The following is a 21343-nucleotide window of genomic DNA, read 5'->3' on the forward strand; positions in this document are numbered from 1 at the left end:
GTTTTTGTTACAAGATACTAATAAATGCTTTGCTAAATTATTTAGTAATGTCTTTCCCTATCTCTCTTTTTACTTATTAGTGTTACTTTCCTGTCTCCTGGGTTGATGGGCTGCTTTCAAGTATTTTGTTAAACACTTACTGTCTGTTGAAAGATGCTAAGATTGAAGATTTATTAAGAATTCACAAATCTAAATATTTGACCTGTAAAACCTTGAAAGTCTTGACAGGGCTGTTAAATAAAGACTTGTGCACATCTACTTGGCAGAGTACCATGAGATAAAGCCCTAGAGGGAAGTGGGAACCAAGAAAGCTCGTTAATATTCAAGGATAACCTCCTCCAAGCTCAGGAGTGATGCATCCTAACAAAGAGGAAGTCAGGCAAAAACACCAGAAGGGCTGCATAGATGAACAAGGAGCTCCTGGATAAGCTCAAATACAAAAAGGAAGCCTACAGAGGGTGGAAGCAAGGACAGGTAGTGTGGGAGGAATATAGAGAAATAGTCCAAGCAGCCAGGGATCAAGTTAGGAAAGCTAAAGCCCTGATAAAATTAAATCTGACCAGAGACATCAAGGGCAACAAGAAAAGTTTCTATAGGTACATCGGTGATAAAAGGAAGACTAGGGAAAATGTGGGCCCTCTCAGGAAGGAAATGGGAGACCTGGTTACCTGGGACATGGAGAAGGCTGAGGTAGTCAATGACTTTTTTGCCTCGGTCTTGACCAGCAAGTGCTCCAGCCGCACCGCACAAGTCGCAGAAGGCAAAGGCAGGGACTGGGAGAATGAAGAACTACCCACCCTAGGAGAAGATGAGGTTCGAAACCATCTAAGGAACCCGAAAGTGCACAAGTCCATGAGACCTGATGAGATGCATCCCTGGGTCCTGAGGGAGCTGGCAGATGAAGTGGGTACGCCACTATCTTTCATATCTGAGAAGTTCTGGCAGTCTGCAGAAGCTCCACCAACTGGGAAAGAGGAAACATAATGCCCATTTTTAAAAAGGGGGAAAAAAGGAAGACCTGAGGGACTGCAGGCCAGTCCTCACTTCTGTGCCACGCAAGATCATGGAGTGGATCCTTCTGGAAACTATGCTAAGGCACATGGAAACCAAGGAGGTGATTGGCGACAGCCAGCATGGCTTCACTAAAGGCAAATTGTGCCTGACAAATTTGGTGGCCTTCTATGACGGGCTTACAGCGTTGGTGGATAAAGGAAGAGCAACTGACGTCATCTGCCTGGACTTGTGCAAAGCCTTTGCCACTGTCCTGCACGACATCCTTGTCTCTGGTGAGACGTGGCTGTGATGGATGGACCACTCGGTGATTAAGGAGTTGGCTGGATGGTCACACTCAGAGTTGTGGTCAATGGTTGCTTGTCCCAGTGGAGACCAGTGATGAGTGGCGTTCCTCAGGGGTCGGTATTGGAACCGGCTCTGTTTAACATCTTTGTCAGCGACATGGACAGTGGGGTTGTGTGCGTCCTCAGCAAGTTTGCCAACCACACCAAGGTGTGTGGTGCGGTTGACGTGCTGGAGGGAAGGGATGCCATCCAGAGGGACCTTGACAGGCTTGAGAGGTGGGCCCATGTGAACGTCATGAAGTTCAACAAGGCCAAGAGCAAGGTCCTGCACGTGGGTTGGGGCAATCCCAAGTATGTAAATACAGGCTGAGTGATAAGTGGATTGAGAGCAGCCCTGTGGAGAAGGACTTGGGGGTGTTGGTTGGCAAGAAGCTCAGCATGACCCGGCAATGTGTGTTTGCAGCCCAGAAAGCCGTTTGCAGCCCAGAAAGCCGTTTGCAGCCCAGAAAGCCGTTTGCAGCCCAGAAAGCCGTTTGCAGCCCAGAAAGCCGTTTGCAGCCCAGAAAGCCGTTTGCAGCCCAGAAAGCCGTTTGCAGCCCAGAAAGCCGTTTGCAGCCCAGAAAGCCAGTTGCAGCCCAGGCTGCATCAAAAGAAGCATAACCAGCAAGTTGAGGGAGGTCATTCTCCCCTTCTACTGTGGTGTGGTGAGACCCCACCTGGAGTACTGTGTTCATGTCTGGGGCCCCCAACATAAGAAGGACATGGACCTGTTGGAACAAGTCCAGAGGAGGGCCATGAAGATGAACAGAAGGGTGGGGAACCTCTTCTGTGAAGGCAGGCTTAGAGAGCTGGGGTGGTTCAGCCTGGAGAAGAGAAGGCTCCAGGGAGACCTTATAGCAGCCTTCCAGTACCTAAAGGGGGCCTGCAAGAAAGCCAGAGAGGGATTTTTTGCAAAGGCATGTAGTAATAGGACAAGGGCTAATGGCTTTAAACAGAAAAGAGGGTAGATTTGTATTAGATGTAAGGAAGAAGTTCTTCACTATGAGGGTGGTGAGACACTGGAACAGATTGCCCAGAGAGGCTGTGGATGCCCCATCCCTGGAAGTGTTCAAGGCCAGGTTGGATGGGGCTTTGAGCAACCTGGTCTAGTGGAAGGTGTCCCTGTCCATGGCAGGGGGGTTGGAACTAGATGATCTTTAAGGTCCCTTCCAACCCAAACCGTTCTATGATTCTATGAAAAAAAAAAAACAAACCACCAAAACTACATGACCTGGGAGTTTGAGATACCATGGAGAGGATTTGATTCTATTAGAGACTTCAAACGATACTGCAGCTGTTAAATTTTCAATGCTTTCAAACTTCTTTGTCCATCTGAAAAAAACAGACTGAAATGGAAGCAGTATTAAACTGTCTGGATAAATCTAAATAAGTAAAATTGTTAATTTCATAGAGCTGAGAAACCTGATGCTGAGTGAAGTCACAACAAATCTTACAACTTTCATGTAAAATTTTTAAAATTAGAATATCCTTTTTCAGTGCAACTGTGTACCTTCAGGGTTTTGTAATAATCAACATCTTTGATTGTATCTTTCTCCTAATATATCAGATGGTGTTCAAGAAGTGGCATATATTCATTCAAATCAGAACGTGGTTGGATCCAGCAAGGCTGAGAATCGCTTGAGCCGGTGGGCAGTACGAGATGTATTTAAGTTGAAGCAGTTTTCCCAGCTCCCTGCTAATGTAGCAGTCTGTAGTGCCAAGGTAAAGAGAAATGTTTGGGAAATGTTGTTTTTACTCTTTTTTTTTTAATCCTCATTTTTCATGTTAAAAAGCTCTAACAAACTTGTTTTTCTGTTAATGGCCACCGTGAATGATCAAAGCCACTGGGGGAGGAGGAGGAGGCTCAAATGGAGGTCTAATAAATTACATTTGTGTTTTGTTTTTTGGGGTAGTTTCTACATTGGCAAACTCTGAGAGAGTTGGGAATTAAGCAGCACAGCACCCTCTGTGGGATTTTACTGTGAGAGAAATGGTGAGATTAAAGATTGAGTGTTTGAAATCAAATTCTGTGCCATGTTTGCCCAGTTTGAGGCTTGAAAAAACTTCAGTTTGTCCTGGATCCAGTTAAGAAAAATCCAGTTGCCACAGTACATGCCAGAATCTCTGTAGCATAGAAAGTCAAACATAAATCAGTTTGCAGACGGGTTGGTTGGTTTTTTTTTTTTGGGGGGGGGGGGGGGAGGCGGGTAGGGAGGGAACACATGCAGTTGCTACAATGAGTTAAATTGTCTATGCTTAATGTCTGAAACGTAAAACTAGAGTTTACTGTGGGTATTCATTTGCAGCAACAGATATATTTTATGCTTTTTGTTGGTCATGCATCTTGTTACATTTGGAATACATACAAATCTGGAATAGATTCAGGTACAGCTTCCAGATTTTTGTTCATATTACACAGTGGTTTTAATCTACTCTAGTTATCTGGACACTTTGTTGTTTGTCTTGTAATAAACATTGGCAGTTTCCTAGACTGATTCTTAAGATAAACCACAAGCATAGAAAAAGTAATCGGTAAACGTGCAGTTTAGTCTTTACAGACATGTTAGCAAGCACTATAGAAGTTGTAGACATAAAACTATGTTGTTCTGGGGTGTTGAACATCCGCGGTGGCTAGAAGAGTTTCTTCCAGTGTTGTTGATGTACTGTATTTAATTAAGCCATTAGCAGGGATGCCAAAGAATTTTTACTCTGGGAAGATCAAACCAGGCCAACCAGTGAAAGTGAGGCCTTTTCAATTCTAACACATTTGCATTAGAATGTCCCTTATTAACAGAAAAGTTGGTCAAAAATACTCAAGAATACTGTAGAAAGGTACTTACTTAATGGCAATGACAACATTATAAAGTTAAATATAAATGAAAGAAAACTTTGAAGAGCCTACTTTGAGTAAATGTCTGTTGATCCACCTATGTTCAAAACTAGCTTGTGGGAGTTCATTTGTCTTGTTCATGTAACTTACATCTCATTGTTTAGAGTTTGTGTGACTGCAAGTATTACAAATGAACTTCTCTTGATTAACTTGTCAGTTTTTCTAAGGTATCTATTTTTCACTCAGAAGCAACAGTAGTGTCAATCTTCCTGGAGATCTAAGTAGGAAGAAAAACATCAATAATTATGGAGAAGGCTGCCTCTGCCTTTGCTTCCTGATCTTTCTTTTACGTATAGGTACTAATCTGGAAATAATCCCTAGATAGCTGCCTATTCTTAAATGTGGAGCTTTGAATTTTTTGTGCTCTGCTTAAAAGAGCTGCCGGATCTTCATAGACAACTTTGAAATATGATCTACTTAAAATGTTACTGCTACTGTTTTCCTTTCTTCATTATTTTATTTTTATTTTAGAAGGTGTTCTGTGAAAAACATCATCATTGTGCTTCTGGCCATCATTCCTTGCTGGTCATTTTTCACTCATGTGCCATCAGTTCAAGTTAGGACATTTGCTGTCAAAGCAACTAATTGTGTTTTAAAGAGAATCCTGATTTCAAATGAAGTTTAATAAAAAAAGTTTTTCAGCAGATTACAGTAGCATTATGTGTAATATTAAAAATACAGCTGAACAGTTTACATTTCCATCATTATTTTAGGTAAATAAAATTATAGTATTAAATACTGGAATGTTAATTATAAATTGATAGTTATTTAAAGAAAAAATTTTTGTCAGCTGAAATTTTCTCACTGATGTCACTTTCTAGCATCACTGGTCTAACAGTGGTTCTCAGAAATTGCGTAGCTGTTTCTGTTTGTTCTGCTTTTCAATGATCACATTCTTAATTAGAAGCTTTTTTTACAGTGTATTTATGTGGAAGCTTTATTTGATAGCATCATGAAGGCTCCTGAATAATGCCCTGATAATATTTCTGTCCCTTTTTAAGTACACTTAATCAAATTGTCTTATCTCTAAGTAGGAGGGATCAAAAAAAAAAGGAGGGGGAGGCATCTCTTCCTTTCATTTCATAGATAGGTCTATTTGGGACAAAAGTAAAATATCCTTTGCGCTGTTCATTTTACCTATGTCAACTCTGTCTTCCTGCTTTGCAGTTTTACTCTGCAATCTGTCTAGAATAATGCACTTCTGACTTAAAGTTTAAATACATTTTTCAAGAAATGACTGATGTCTTTGGGAAAGGGATGCAAGAATACTTAAAAAATAACAAAGTATTCCACTGGAGTTGATGTGTTGTAAGTTGGGAAATACAGCTTGTCCTACAAATCTTAGTTGAAGACTGAGTGAAACATTTTTGCTTCCTGCTTACAAGTGAGTCTAGAATGACAGGCATAAAAAACAATGTTGTAATAAGCAATAAGTAAAATGTAATAAATAATATGCAAAAGTAATCAATTAAGGCAGCCTCTTCTAAGAACATTGACATTTTGTTGATTTCTTGCTGTTGACTAGTCACCTAATCACATTTGGCTTCACTAAATTCCCATGAACTTTTACATCCTAGGTTAAGCTCTTTAGTTTCAGTAGCTAATTTATGGAAATTAGGTAAATATGAGTAACAGCAAAAATAAGTTGCTGGAAAGCAATATTAAAAAAAAGTCTTCTTCCTGGTTTTCTCCCTGCAGTACTACTACTAGTAGTACTAAAAGGAGTATAAATTAGGTTTATTAGTCCTTCCTTTATTGCCGAAGCATGGAGACTAATGTAGTCACTTGAGTTGTAGAAACTGCTTAAATCTGGAGTGGACTGCAAAATCTGTGAGGACTCTTCCTTCAAAGTGAGAGAGCTTGCATGGGAAGAAGTTCCTTGAGAGCCAAGGTAGAAATGGTGGGGGCAGAGAGTTTTGTTCCTCAAAAGAGAGCTTTGAAGGTATGTAGAACATCTTGTTTAAGAACATGCGTAACTAATGAATAAATAAGTTTGGGTTCAAATTGATTATTAAAAGTGTATGATTTGAACTTTGGGGTAAGAAAAGGTGTTTGTCTTGGTGATAGTTTCTTTCCTTAATTTGACTTCAGAAGGTCTGCATTGGATCTGGACAGCTGGCACTAATGTAATACAGTCAAATATCTCTTAACCTTTTAAACGGTAGGTTTTAAGCAAGTGTATTTTTTAATCCAGTAATAAATAGTCCATCTGTCCTTAATCTTACCTATGCTGGTTTTCATATATCCCAGCTACCTTTTCTCTGAAGTAACAGAACATATTGTTTTAACCTGCTATTGCTCTGTACCTTTAAAGGCTTAAGGGAACAAAATCTTGGTTCTTTTTGTGAGAAACAGGTCTTGCTACTATTTTTTCTGTTCTTGCTTGCTTTGTGCTCCAGGTTCCATAACAGTCCTGGTACTTGGCTTCAAGACTGCTGCAGAGCCTTTGACTTTTCTTTCTCCAGAGGTGGTAGGGAATGCAGTGATACTCTGTATTTTTGTTTGTTTTAAAAGGAATTGTGCAGACAGACTAGTTTAGCTAGAATGTTCACGTTTATGGTACTGAATGCTTGTTTAGTGTGTATTTCCTTCCATAAATTCTATATGGCTATTGAAAATACAGTTAGGTAACGGCAACCAGAATATGAAGTCTGGCATCGAGAAATAAAATAGGATATCATGAAAGCTCTGTCACAATTTATCAGCTATAAAACGTGAGATAAAAGCTAAAAGTAGTAACAGTATAAAGTATGCATTAATTGTACAAGCAAGAGAATAAACTGTATTTTGGTTGAATATCATTAGTCAAATAAATCCTGTCCAGCATCTGAATTAAAGATAACTATTTGAAGGTAGTTTGTATATGACAGTAGTAGAAGCAAACAAATGTGAAAGGTTTTTTTTATCACATGATTCTGAAGAAAGGAAAATAAATTGTGTTTTGGGGAATATATTCCCTTTATCACAGAAGTCCATGGGATTGCATAAAGGTAGAAGAAGATTCTGTAGCTGTTAAGTGAGCTGGAGCAGCATTTTCAATGAAGAGAGATACTTTGTCTTGTTATAGAGGGGGCTTTCATAAATAGTCATCTACAGCAGTGGAGATCTGCTTATACTTTATTTTGCAAGTATAATCAGGGAGGTGCTTAAAAAGACTAACAATCTTTTTTTTTTTTAGATAGCGCATATATATACTTGATATCCCTTAAATGTAGTATGCTTAGAATTACAGTAAAAATATTTTAACTTACTACCAGCAGTTCCTGAATTGTATGTATTATCCTGTATCTGAAGATTGTCCGTATTCTGACCATTGACCACAACTGGCAGTGTCAGATCAATGTAGATTTTGAGAAGAAAGGACATAATAACAGTATGATAATCTTCCCTCAAACAGCTGATGTTTCCTGTGGTGCTGGTTATGTGGAAGGCACTGAAGTATCAATAATTAGAGGTGTTTAAGAGCCTATTCCATGGAGAAGCATGGCAGACAGCTGTTCCTGAAGAAATTTTGGAGATACAGATTATACTGTATTATAGGTTAATAACACATCTCAACTTCTCCTTTAGTTCTAGGAAGTTACTGTATGTCACAGAACCTAAGTGTTTCAGAAAGCAGTCAAGTATCTCTTTGCAGTCTAAGATCTCTGGCTATTTGTAATCTTTCATAGCAAGTCATAAGTGTTAAGGCAGAAATTATGGTCAGATCTGTGACACCATGATGCAGGGAGAGTCACACCAGGCTTCAGTATTCTAAACATCTGAGGGTAGAAAATGCACGTCACTTAGTGTGGCAGATATCCACTCCAGTAAAAAATTACTTAGAGCTGGCCTTTGTTGCTTCCTTATGCATATGACCACAAAACACATTTGCTGTGCTATTTCACAGAAGATTATTCCTAAGAAGGGTTTTCTGGTCTTTTGTGTAGAAGTGTAAGGGAAGATGATTATATTAAAAGTTAGCCTACTAGAATAAATAACATTTTTTTCCTGCATTATTTTGTTGGTTTTAGCCTGATTTAATGGCATGGAGTAATCTGTGTTCTGTGTTTTATTTTAAATTCAAGTCTTCTTTACACATGTGTGCAAATAGACTTCATTAAAAATTCATTGTTTTCTCATGAAACAAGTGGAAGATTATTGTCTCTTACCCAGTCGCTGTCTGTGAAGGTAGCTGAAAACCAAAATGAAGAACTATCTTGTGTAGCTACAGAAGGAAGGATATTGAAAACAAAAGCTTCTAAAAGAAAACACGTGAAATGAACCTGTAGACTGGACATGGTGGACTTACAAAGCCAGACTATAATTCCCAGAGCAGACCTACAGTTATTTCAGCCTTTCAGGAAGGAGGGGGGGAAAAAAAAAAGTCTCGAGTAATTCATGTGATATTTTGCTCAAAGTTATTCTGACATTATTAATTTGGGGGAAAAAAATGAAAGTGTTAACAACTTCTCTAAGACCTTAATCATCTACTAAGTATTTTTTAGAGGTTTTGATTTTTATTTTTTTTATCCTTTTTTTCTGGTGGGTTCCAAGTTCCAAAGCAACCTGGCTGATTTTCAGTGCAGCTTTTTACTTACTTTGGTTTTTGGATAACTTGCACTGTTATTTGTGAAGCTTTTTCGTAGCTACCATAAGAAATAGAAGCCTTCCAGAGGCAAGATGAAATACCTTCTGCTAATATTTCTAGTCTATTCTGAATTAAATTACTGTATTCCTTAATTAATTTCCTAATTAATTTTTGTGTTAATTGGCAAAACCAGCCTATGTGAAAAGTTTTACACAAGTACAGAAGTCTGGAACAGGCTTTCTCTAGTTCCTATAAAGCTGAATTTGTGTAGTATTTCTTCAATAGGAACCTTGGGGTGGGGGGTTGGAGCATGGGGAAGACTTTGGAGAAGGCTTGGGAAGCTTCACAAAAAAGACAAAAAAATGGGAGCAGGACAAACTAAATAATCTAAAAAACTGATGAAGTCCCACATTAGCCCTAATTTGCACTTTTTAATATGTGGAAAAGTGTTAGTCACAAGAACTTGTACTGTACCTGTTGAATATATGGACTCTTTTTTTTTCTTTTTTTTTTTTTCCAGTCAACTGCATGTTTTCAACTTAAGTTTACTTAAAGTTTTACTGAAAAGAAATATACAAAGAGAGCCATTCAATTGAGGATTAATCACTATGGCAACAGAAATGTGGTGACTGAAAAGGGGGAGGATGTATTCTCCCCTCAGCTTCCTGCCAGCTGTCATATTCAACCTCTGCGGCATGAATTCAGGCCAAAATATAGACTGTGACCAGCTCTAAGAAACTATATCTGTATTTTTTTAAATTCGTACAAGAATCACACTATAAAAGAAGACTTAATCCTCTGAATTGGATGACAGACATTTGGCACTCTTGCCAGTGTTTGACAGAGAAATAACGGGATTCTTTGTAGTAAAACCTGGATTAATGGTAAACCCCTCTTTATGTTATTGCAATGTGGTGTAAATGAGAGAACTAAGCACACTGTCAGCCTAGGAAAAAATGTTCCCTTTGTATCTCCAATGCAGATTTAAGTGCTGTTGAGAATACTGTAAATACAAAAGTTGTGTCATTAAGAACTCCTCTTTATCTTATTTGTATTACATTGACATTTTGTAGATTATTTAAACAAAGACTTTCTATCAGTTATAGTAACTCTGATCGCAGTGTGTTTGCACAGCTTTCAGATTCAACAAGTTTAGATAGTTGTTTACAAAGACTAGACTTTTGGGAGATAACATTCCATTATCCTTGCTCTTCTAGGGTGGGAAATGCTGTTCGGCTTTAAAATAATTGTTCCCAAATGATTGGCCTGTAACGCTGCTTTATTGAGTTTAGTGTTTCAGTTTACAATGGAATTAACCATTTCAGTATGGCTTTTAGTTGTATTTTTTAGATGCAGTGTGTTCATATGTGGCATTTTGTGAAGCATGTAGTTGCATTTTCATTATGGTTTATGTGCATGGCTTTTGGTTTTGCTACTGTTTGATGGAGGGGTGAGAGAGTGAAAGAAGATAAGTGTAAATCCACAGGCTTCTGCTGGAGTAAGCAATTACCTTAGCTTTGAATTCTGAGATAGGCTGATTGTCTCCTCTCATTCTGAACAGTAGTAATAACTGTTGATTTATGATCAGGTTTTTGGTGCAAGAAAGTGATATGGCTTATAGGAATTATTTTTGTTAAAGAGTCAACAAATTAAATAAAACTGCGCCCAATGATAAATTCTTGCTCTGTTACCTGATTGGAGAAGAAACAGACTCAGAAGTAAATGGGAAATAGAGGGAACACTATCCATCCTCTAGTTGACTTAGTAGTCAGTTCTCCGCTACGAAGAAAAAGATTAGAGTTTATGGAATGTCCTTGGTCTCAGTTTATACAAGCAGAAAAGCTAGCTATGACAACAGGGGAAAATAACTACATATTACTCTGATAAAATTTCTTTACTTTTATGAGCAGGTATAGCTAAGTACTGGTCTTTTGGTGTTGACAGAGTTTTTTGGATGAGTAATTTAGACCCAGAATAAGTCTTAACTGTTTTCGTAGCTTGAAGAATATTTCAGCTATTGGTCTGCTGTGATACTATCAAATGTTAGATAACTTTGTATTCATAGCTAATATGCTGAGTAGCTTTGTTTAGTTCAGAAAGTACAACCATAAATGCAGTTGTCCTGGAGTATTCTAAAATTTTAAGATAGGTTAGCTTCATTTTCTAAGACAATTGTGGTACTGACCATTAGCTATACCATTACCTCTAATTCTCATTCTACAATCCTGTTTTGTTAGAACAGTAGACAAATTCAGTCTGAGTGAGACTGCTTTTCAATTAAGGAAGTTAAATTCAGAGGGAAAAATTAATGTCCACATCAGAAATAATTCTGAAATATGATAAAATTCAGGCTTATTTCAAGCTGTGGAGTGTGTAACTCACCATAACCCTCTGAAGTACATAGTTTGTTCAGTAGTGTGTCCTCTGTAAGTAGAAAAGCAATTCTGGTATATTTAAGAATCACATGAAAGTAGAGACAGTCTCATTGTTTGATAACTTTTTTCATTATCTTGACCATGTGGACCTCATTTTTAGAGAAAGTACATGAAGTTTTATGTGGACATTATTAGACTTTGTCTTCCTTGGCATGCAGAATAATTTAGGAAGAAATTCTTGTTTGACATGTGTACGTGTAGAAGAGAAAAGGAAACAAGACCAAGAATGAGCAGTTGGGTAGCAAACGTTTCAGAGTATTTATATATGTCCTGCCAAGTAGAGAAAACATAGGTAAGATAAAAACAATATCTAGGAATAACATGTGTTCAAGAAAAATATATAGAAGGGTCATAGTAATTCATACATATTATGGGAAAAGCACCCAGGGAAAAAAACAAGGAAAACTATAAAGGGAAAAAAGATCAGCTGAAATAATTTAGAACTGCAATTTGGGTAGATAAATTCACTGGAATGCAGTAATTATCACCTCATCAAAATAATAACAATCATCAAAAACCCACTGCAACTCACAGTATATCTGGAAAGTCAAGTGTTTTCTCAGGTTTTGAGGCGAGTGGGAAAATATAAAAGTAGAATATGTCATAAGGGTTTGTTGTTTGCTTGTAAGCTGTGTTTTAAGAGGACAGTCATACTGACTTCAGTGTGTTTCATGCTTTTGTATCATATAGGTGACTGCAAGGCAGCTAGAGTTTTGAGGCAGCCTTTTTTGTTTGTTTTAGAAATGAAAACAAACAATGAAACTATGCAATGGAAAGTATCCTGGATATCTGGCAGCAGTTGTTTTATGCATACCTGAAGAGAAAAGCCTATTAACACTGTTTCAGCTGTGAGTGGAGAAGTCAGAGAGGGTTATTGCTGAGTGGAAGTCAGTATCTGTCAAGATACTTACCATAGTGATACTTTGGGTACTCAGGCAGTAAAAGAGAGGAAGATGCTCAGACACAGTACAACTGTGGCTGAGGAATAATTATGCAAATGTGTTCTTAACTTCAGATTCAGGCTTTTGAAGGAAGTTCATTATCCTCTTAAGTCTGGTGACTTGAGGAATTGCCACAAATGTGACACAGCTCTGCTTACTGCTAGCCTGTGGTCACTTACTCTCCCATACATTTTCATCTTGCTGTACTTAAAAAGATGAACATTGTTCTCTTCTGCCTTTCTTGAAGGGGCTAAAGAGAGGAAAGAGGGAAGTCAGAGGCTTAAAGTGTCCAGTCATCTCAGTTGTGTCCGAGAACGCTTATACGTGGATTAGCATTCGTTGCTCCAGAGCATAGAGCCACCTCTTTATACCTGTTGTAGGAAGAACAGATACTGAAGTTTTGTGCTGTCAAAGATAGACAAAGATTGGTTTTGGTAGGTGTATACTATTTTTAAAACTTCTGTAACTATACAGCAGGAGACAGATTGTCACATGAAGCGAACAGATCCAAGAGTTGTTGCAGATTCTAGATGGATTCTCTAAGTAGAAGTGACTGCTGCATTGTGGCACTTAAATTTTCACTTGATGCTCAGCTGCATGTTTTTGTTCTTCTTGAAGAGCATTACCCTTAAATATGAACTGGTGTGGGACTCTAAATGTGCAGATGCTACCATTTTTGCTGGACTCTTGACTACAGCCTGTATATAATATGTAACTCAAAGAAATGGAAACTCATTATTGGTATCCCAAACTTGATACATACTTTTAAGAATAAGAGGCATACACAACAAAAGAAGAAGGAATGGAGGGAAGTATCTTCTGTGGTAGGAAGATATAACATGTTTATATTGAAAACCCATAGACTAAATTGAAACGTGAAGGGTGAAGAAAAATGCTTTCTTTGAAGTATTTTTTCATGTGTGGTAAGAGTCCCTGAGTTTTCTGAATACTTTAAAAACTCGTTTCTGCACAACTATGTAATAATCTCTCTTCTATCCTGTTGCAATATATGGAAAGCCTTGTCAGAGTAAGCGCAGTAAATGAAGTGGGGGTAGGATAAGAAAACAAGCGTAAGACAGGAAGGAGTGGCTGCACTTATACATGTTATTTTCCCTAGTTCACAGTAACACTTCACAATTTCATTTTACTGTACTTTCATTAAATTTATTTCTTTCCCTTTGCTGGGATAATTTCTATGTAATTTTTTGAATCAAAAAAATGTTGCCTTCTGCTAAAAAATTTGCATCTTTGTCTTATATGTATGCCTTTGAAAATAAGTTGTTTATTTCTTTTGAACTTTGTGTGAAGTTTTCCTTCAAAAGTGGAAGTGCACAAAGTTGAACAAAGTAGTAAAAATGTTAAATTCAGTAACTTAATTGAAATTTTTTTATCTTTGATGTCGAAGGAATTATTTTGCTGCACCTTTTTTCCCCTATCAAGGTACTAGTTTGAGAAAGGAGAAAATGTGAAGAATACAGAAATGTGAAGTGGTGTTACAGATTATTCAGTATAGGTGCACTTAATTTATCAGACGGCCTCTAAGGATGTGGTCAAGTTTAAGTGAAACCTTTCCACTTTGAACAATGGATATTTCATAATATGCACTGCAAATGCATATTGTCTTTAATGTAATGTAGTTAAACATTTAGTAAACACTAACTGCTTTCATGATCGCTGTCAATCTTTTTGTAAAAATTACATGTAGCAGATACTGTATGCTATACTACATATTTCTTTAGCTTTGTGTCACATATTTCAGAAGGCTCATCAGAAGACGCACTATGCAGTACATAAAGAGTATGTTTTAACACACTGTACATGTGTGATGATATAACGTTTGGCAAGAATGCTTTTGGATTTCTGTACTGTGATTTTAGTTGTCATTCAGAATAACTTGCCCATAATCACATATTTAAAACTTTTAAGCATATTTACATTTTAGTGTGAGAGAAACACATGCTATTACTTATTTAGGTACTGGATGGAATCTTAATTTCAGGAGAAAGAATTTGTGTCGCTGTTTGTGCCATTTGAGTTAACTATTTTTTTCCTACCTGTGTTAAATTGGTTAACATTTTTTCAGTAGTTATGTGGCTGAACCATAAAGCAAAGCTGGACTTGCTATTTGGCAAAAGAGTTGGATTTTTTTGACAAAAACAATTTACTTGTTCTTAATTCTCCTTTCTTTTTTTCTACTTGTGGACTGATCATTATCGTCTTTCCAGTTTTCCAATAATGATTCAAATGCATTGCAGTCAGATCTTGTATCATAACAATCTCCTTTCAAGAAGTTCAGCAACACTTGTACTTCAGTATATTTATTAATATACAGTACTTTATTTAAATTAAAGAAAAAACAAAAATAAGATACAAAGACAATGTGCACTTCCAAATGCACAGAATACTTCTTGTGTTGAAGGATTTTTATTCTCTTTATTACTCCATTCTTTTGGTCATAACATTTATTAATTCATAAAGGGTCTGACATTCAATAATATAAATAGATTAAATGCACTAGTATCAGTAATATAAGAACAAGAGTCAGAGGTTCCTAGCTGAATCAAATTCTAGTAATTTCCATTTTGCTTTGTGAGATTGTCTTACACGTATGATATACATGATAATTCAGCTGAACAAGACCAGTGCTGTAAAGTCAACATGGGATTTCATGTAGGAGCAAATAATGGGGTCGTATACGAAATAGTTTGGTAGAGACAGTGCTTAAGGAACAGCAAATAGAGCTGTTAAAAGGAAATTTTCATCATGAAATAGATTTCAATGAGTGAGTTAGAAGGCAAATATTGAAGAGAATCAGAAACAAAGCAGCCATGAGAGGGGATAATTAGGGAGAGTAATAGATGAAGTCAAACTCAAAAGAAAGCAAAATAGTGTGGAATGTTGACTGAAGTTTTCACTTTTTTTAATGGTAATGCTAGTAGAAAGATACAGGGAATATTTTCATCTATGTGTGTAAAGTTTATCTCTACCCAGAGCTTCACCCATGTGTCGCTCAGAGTAACAAGCTTCAGATTTGACCTTTAGCGAACATGGACATGTCTTAAGAAAAACCGAAATAAGTGTTTTAGTTTTACTGACAAAATGTTTATCGTTTTTTAAAAATATATTATTGGATTTTGGGGTTGGGGGCTGGATTTAAGTTGGCAAACTTTCAAAAATGTTCACAAGTTCAACAGAGCCAGTTGTTGTGTTTCAGCCTAACTGGGTGCCATTTAACCAATTGGCTTTGCGCCAGAGAGCTGAGATAAGTTTTCAGGAGTAACTCACTGTGGCCATGGGCTTTCACTGGCATTAGCTGCAGCAAGCTCCTGGGGTAACTTGTTTATAGCAACTTTTTCTACCTTAAGGAAAAAACTTTGAGCAGCTAATTTAGGTAGAAGAAGAGGAGCTCTTTGTGTGTATATGGTGGTATTTTGCTGTTGTTCTTTTGGGTTTGGCAGTGTGAGTCAATGTACTTACAAGTTCTGTACTTCCAGAACTAAATATGCCATTTGTGAGTTTATTTGCAATTAGCAGTACTTTTAACATTAATTCTGGTTCTCTGCAAAGACAAGCAATTTTACAACTTTCAGTGCGTTTACAACATTTGGCTTTTTTCCCAAAGAGATTTTTAATCTCCTGTGTTTGAACAGATGTGTAAACCAAAGTATTGCTGCCTCATATACTTTGGTCTTGTTTAGTAAGAGGTAGATGGATGCACATTTATGGGCATTTTAAAATACTTTTAAGACAGGCATTGACATGGTTAGGCTTGTATTCTATGCAAGTTATCCTTGCTTGAATTAAATCATACAATCCTGATTTCCTGACAGTGAGACATACACTAGGTCATATCATAGTGTGAGCTGAATACTATGAATATTTTTCATGCGAAAATTCTATCAAAATACATATATTTTAAAACTAGCATTGTTTTCCTCTTTTAAAATACCTTTCCCAAGTAAAGTTCTGTATTATCCCTGCATATCTTAAAAAAAATAAAATATAAAATAAAATTTGTAAACATCTTAAATGTATACAGAATTAGTAGGATAACTGTAGAATATTTATGCTGTAGATAACATCTGCTAATTCAATCTTAATTTTGTTACTATCATCATAACATTATTGGGAGAATAAGGTTTTTATCTTAATTGGGGCCCTGGTTTCACTTTTGTGTAGTATAACTTTTAATAGTGCAGTGAAATTTTAGTCTTTGGAGTTGTGCATCTAGCTTAAAGAGTGAAAATTTATGCCTGTAGGTTGCTTAATATTAACATCTCTCTCTGTATGCTAGTTTGAGGTTACTTGCCAAAGTAATGGATTGAGAACAGATGTGGGATCCTAAAGTTCAAGAACATTGTGAACAGCCTGTGGAAATAAAGGAAGTGGACGTGGATCAAATAGAAACACATTGGGAAAAAACATTGTAGATCCAAAACCAAATTTTGAACTGCAAATGACAAGGTGTGAACACAGTTTGTGTTTTCATCTCTAAAGCAGTGTTAGTAGGGGGATTGAGGACATCACTAAGCAGTTATTCTTTCCCTGATCTCATTTAAAAAAAAAAAAAGTAATGTTGCTCTTCCAGTTTGTTTTTTTTCCATTTTTCCTGGCTTTTCAAACACTTTCTTTAATTTTCATGTTTCCCTTGGCTTGCCTTTTGGCAAAGGGAAAATTTTGATAAGAACTTGTGAGAATTTCTTAAAAATAACTAAGGTGTAAATAGTATAACATTTTTGTGCAAGACACTGACTGTCAATGCATGATGAGTTGATCTGTAGCACAATCTTCTTGAATTTGATTAAAACATTAGCTTTTTATGACTATGACATATAAAATTGGCATTATCCATTTAAGAAGCATCATGTGATTGTTCATGTTTTAATCTTACCAGTATTACAACAAAAGTGTAATGTGTAACTTTTTTTGTCCTGTTCCTTTATACATTAATATAATGATACCTCTTCCAAAAGTATCTTTACAATTCTGAATAATTGTGCGCGCGCGTGTGTGTGTGTTAGAGATTGTGATACTGACAAAAATGTTTGTACCTTAACTTTGGTGTCTTTGAATTTGGTGTTGTGATTATTTATAGTTTTTCTATGAGTAAGTAACTCAAACTTAGTACTTTGCTAAAGTAACTAAGAGTTCTGAATATATACTGTGCAAAAATTGTGTAACGTACATTAACAAGCAGGAAGCAGTGAATCCAAATTAGCCATTAATCTTTATAAATTAATCCAGGAAGTTGTTATGTACCTATTAAGACTGTAAGCTATTGACACAGGCATTTTCTATTTTATAGTAATATTTGGAGGTTGTAACTGAGATTTGGGTCCTGTGGCACAGGATTAGGTATTTGTATAACCCCTGGTTTTGCATTGGAGAACTTAGAGAGATCTTTCATTTAGCCTCACAATTAACCTGTTTGGAAAAATATCCCACCTTACTCTTAGAGAACCAAGACTTGCGTTCAGTGTCCCTGGATGTTTGTGATGGAATAGGGAGTCTACACTGCAGCTTTCAGTCCCAGTCTTAACATTCACAAGATTGAGTGCTAGCTAAGAGTGACAGAAATGAGTGCAATAGAACTCATCATTATGTCAGAGACACAGCTGTTTTGATGATTTCCATGTCTCATTTTACTAGAAAAATGAAGAAAACCCAGAAGACAATACAGCAGAGAACAACATCGTTAAGGGAGGGCAAGAAATGTTGGCAAACAGTAATCAACATCACCTGTATGTTATGCATCCTGTGACCCAGAAAAACAAAAAAGTACACAGAGTAGGTTCAACCACTTTCTTGGTTGGAAAGACACCCAAAGGAATCCGCAGGTAAGACTGTTTTGGTCAGATGCAAATAAAATTCTGAGGTTGAAATGAACTTTCCTCTGGGCAGCTTTTGTCTTCGTTTCAACCATACTCAGGGAATACTGATTATTTTCTATGTCAAGAGCAGAACTAATGGGAAACTTACACTCACACTATACAAAGAGTACCATAACTGATTAAGAAAATGAACTGAACCCAGAAATCACTTTAATGTGTTGATTCAATGTGTCATATATTACATAGCTGTGCAGATGTCATCACCATGAGTGCTCCTGGTATGTGCATCACGCAGTACTACAAACCAATGTTTAAACTGTATAGAAACAAATTCTATAGTGTGAGCTTCTGACTGACTACTGGTTTTGCCCAGATCTCATCACTTTCATTGAAGGACTATTAAAAAAAATTGGACTCTGTGTTTATTTTTTAACTTGGTGCTCAATATTTTTTAATATTTCCTTTAACATTTTGTTTCCCCCCTCATTTTTGGAAAGATAATAATTTTTCTATCTCCTTGTTTTCCCTTTTTCCCCAAACTATTGCTATTACTAATAGAAATACTTAAATTCCATTGGTATATAGATTGAAGTTCATTAACAATAGCCATATGGTATGTGGAAGTAGAAAGTGGAAAGCTGTAGCTAACTAGCCAATCCTATAGAACTGGGATTTGGTATATACTGTCAATTTGGCCTTGAGATAATTAAATTACTATATCAGAGTTGGTATCTAGGTAATACCTGTAAGTGTTCAGAATCTGTCATATTAGCCAGCTGACCTCAGCTATCCAAACTGTTACTGTTGAAGTGCCAGACTTGCTTACTGTTATAGATACTGAAAATTCTAAATATTTAAGAGGCAGGTAGAGGAGAACCCTTCATGCCAAAAATGTTCAAAACTGTAATCATAGTTATCAATAATTTGTTGAGGTAAAATTTTCAAAGGCAATGAAATAACTAAGGGTGTTATTCTAAGATCCTAAAGCCATTATCTAGCAAAAAGCTTAAGAAAATTCTCTCTTAAACATTAAGCAGGTCATCTGTTAGCACCTGGCTTGCAGTTAGACTTTGTAGTACATCTGGATATGCTGTGCAATGAATGAGGATGAGTAGGTGCCTCAGTTTGTGTTGTAGTTGTAAGGGAGAGTGGGAAGCTGTCTGCAGTCACCACACAGAGGGTATAGTTGGCGCTAGCCAGTCAAGTGGTATTTGAGGCCAAACAGGGTTAAATCTCGCTGCTTATTGGAGCCCTCATACAGGAAAGGCAACATGTTTCATATCCTTTCTCTGACAAGGTAGCATAAACCCACCTCTCCAGCCTTCCAGTTAGGTTACCTGACCCTAGACTATGGCTAACTCAATTAGGGGGATCTCCTTTAGTTAGAGCTTGGCCTTTTAGCGGAAACAAATATTCCATAGCTTACTGGATAGGATGGAGGGGACAGTCCCTGTCTCCTGTGAATGTGTTTCTCCAGCTCTTGTTTAGCAAGTCTTTTAAAAGGAGCTTGAGCTACTACTTCCTGCCTGTGCCCCCCCCGCCCCGCCCCCCCAAAAAAAAACCCCAAACAACCCCAAAAAAACCAACATTCAACCATCTGTCCATCTGCATCCTTTTGGTAGCTAAAGACCTTCTGAAATCTGGTTCTTTGGTGTGATATCTTACCTACACTGAAAGTCAGTAACCCTTTGGATTGTAAACTGAGGAAATCACACTGGAATTTGGGATTCAGAAGTCACTTCATTTCTTCTAAGGTCATCGTTCTTCCTTCTCTTTGCTAATAAAAGCAAACAATGCTCCTAATAAGGAAGTTACTTTTAGTGATTACTTTCTGGGATATGTGAAGTAGGTGAATTGAATTAATTGCTTGGAAGCTGCTTTTGTTTCTACCTAAAGGTATCAAAATAACATGTTTTTACTTCTTGATAATTACAGGAGACAATTTGAGGAAATGGTATCCCACTTTAATATGGGATCAGTGGAAGAACTCGCAGAACATATTGCAAAAGCTACATCAGAAACAAGGCAGAAGATGTTGAAGGAATTCTACATTTCCAGATATCCAGAGATGGAGTCTTTCTTCCCAGTTGAAATATCAGCACAAGCTTCACACGACTATGAGGAAAGAGAACGGGGTACAACACACTCCAGAAAAAGAAAATCCATTGTTAATATTGGAAGATCTAAGTCTAGATCTTCATCAGCTGAAGGCCTATGTCTGAGTGGAACTACGGAAACACAGAGCCAGCAGAGCTGTAAAGGAGGAGTAGAGCAGCTTCACAATGACTCCTACTTGCAAGATGTGTGTGTTGATGCAAAATATAAACAATCACCCACTGTTGCTACTCAACATATCGAAAGGAGAAACAGTCAGGCATTCAAGGATTTTATGGCATCTGGCTCATTAAGCAGTAAATCAGAAATAATTGAGGTGCTGCCTGTAAAAAGTTGTGAAGGACAGCAGGACTCAGAAGGAACACGGCTGCCAAGAAAAAGATCCCCGTCTCAGTCAGAAAATGGGGAGAGAAAAGCTCAGACTTGTAAGAAAAAGTCCTTTGTGGACTTGCTTGGAGATACCTCTATTCTCAATGACCTCTTCAGAAATGATGGAAATGGGCCTACAGAATCACCAAGGAGATTCCCTTCAGGGCAAGCGGAAAAATCAAAGGAGAGACCAAAAGATTTCTGGGACATGCTGAATGAGAAGAATGAGGAGAGCCTCAGAAAGCTCACGGACATAGCAGTCATAGAGAAGCTATGTGAAAGAGCACCTCATCCCCCAGTGACAGAAGAGAGAGAAGTGTGTGAAAGTTCTCTTTGGAAAAAAAATGAAAATTTTCTATGGAAAAAATACAGTCCAGATGATTCAGATGAACCATCCACTGCTACATCTTGTAATGTAGTAAAATGAAAGTTTTTTATGTGAGTTGCACTGTAATTATTTTAATGTTCAGCTAGAATATCCACAACTTCAGCAGTATGCAGCAAAACATGATACCTCCATGAAATTAAAGGCAAAGTGATGAATTCATATTTATGATGATACAGATTTACATTTTACAGATGTGAATATATATGTAATTACATCTGTATAGTACGTATGTGCATAATGGTGCTTATGTACTATATATTGTAAGCTATGATATATTAATTTTAAATTAAACTTTTTTGAATGTTCTGACTGCACTTTGTTTTCTTGAATTCTGATTATATTCCTAGACTCAGTAGCATTAGTAAGTAATTTTTCCCCTTTACATACCTTTAGACACCCTCAGTCATCTTGGCAGAATATAATGATATTAACAGGATTTGACAATGATATTCCACATATTTTCTGAG

At 37.0% G+C, this 21343-nt stretch overlaps 2 protein-coding genes across 2 annotated transcripts in view; both read left to right on the forward strand.

The window, feature by feature from the left end:
• Positions 1 to 1757, forward strand: part of ERCC6L2 (ERCC excision repair 6 like 2) — a 43525-nt gene extending 41768 nt beyond the window's left edge. The window contains exon 17 of the mRNA XM_075020933.1: positions 81 to 1757. Coding sequence (XP_074877034.1) covers positions 81 to 106 — 26 coding nt within the window. The 3' untranslated portion in view covers positions 107 to 1757. The remainder of the gene's footprint in view (positions 1 to 80) is intronic.
• Positions 406 to 21185, forward strand: LOC142027136 (DNA excision repair protein ERCC-6-like 2). Its single transcript, XM_075020822.1, has 6 exons — positions 406 to 596; positions 726 to 907; positions 1754 to 2002; positions 2905 to 3059; positions 17823 to 18010; positions 19940 to 21185. Exons 1-6 carry the CDS (start codon positions 406 to 408, stop codon positions 20913 to 20915), a joined length of 1941 nt encoding a protein of 646 aa, XP_074876923.1. The 3' UTR covers positions 20916 to 21185.
• Positions 21186 to 21343: the final 158 nt, after the last annotated feature.

The sequence above is a fragment of the Buteo buteo genome, chromosome Z (genome assembly GCF_964188355.1).
Source record: "Buteo buteo chromosome Z, bButBut1.hap1.1, whole genome shotgun sequence".
Taxonomy (NCBI): Eukaryota; Metazoa; Chordata; class Aves; order Accipitriformes; family Accipitridae; genus Buteo; species Buteo buteo.

Coding starts and splice junctions, on each gene's coding strand:
- LOC142027136 (XM_075020822.1), top strand. CDS start 406: ATGAACAAGGAGCTCCTGGATAAGCTCAAATACAAAAAGGAAGCCTAC. Junction 2,003..2,904: donor TCCCCTTCTACTGTGGTGTG/GTGAGACCCCAC, acceptor CTAATATATCAG/ATGGTGTTCAAGAAGTGGCA. Junction 18,011..19,939: donor ACACCCAAAGGAATCCGCAG/GTAAGACTGTTT, acceptor TGATAATTACAG/GAGACAATTTGAGGAAATGG.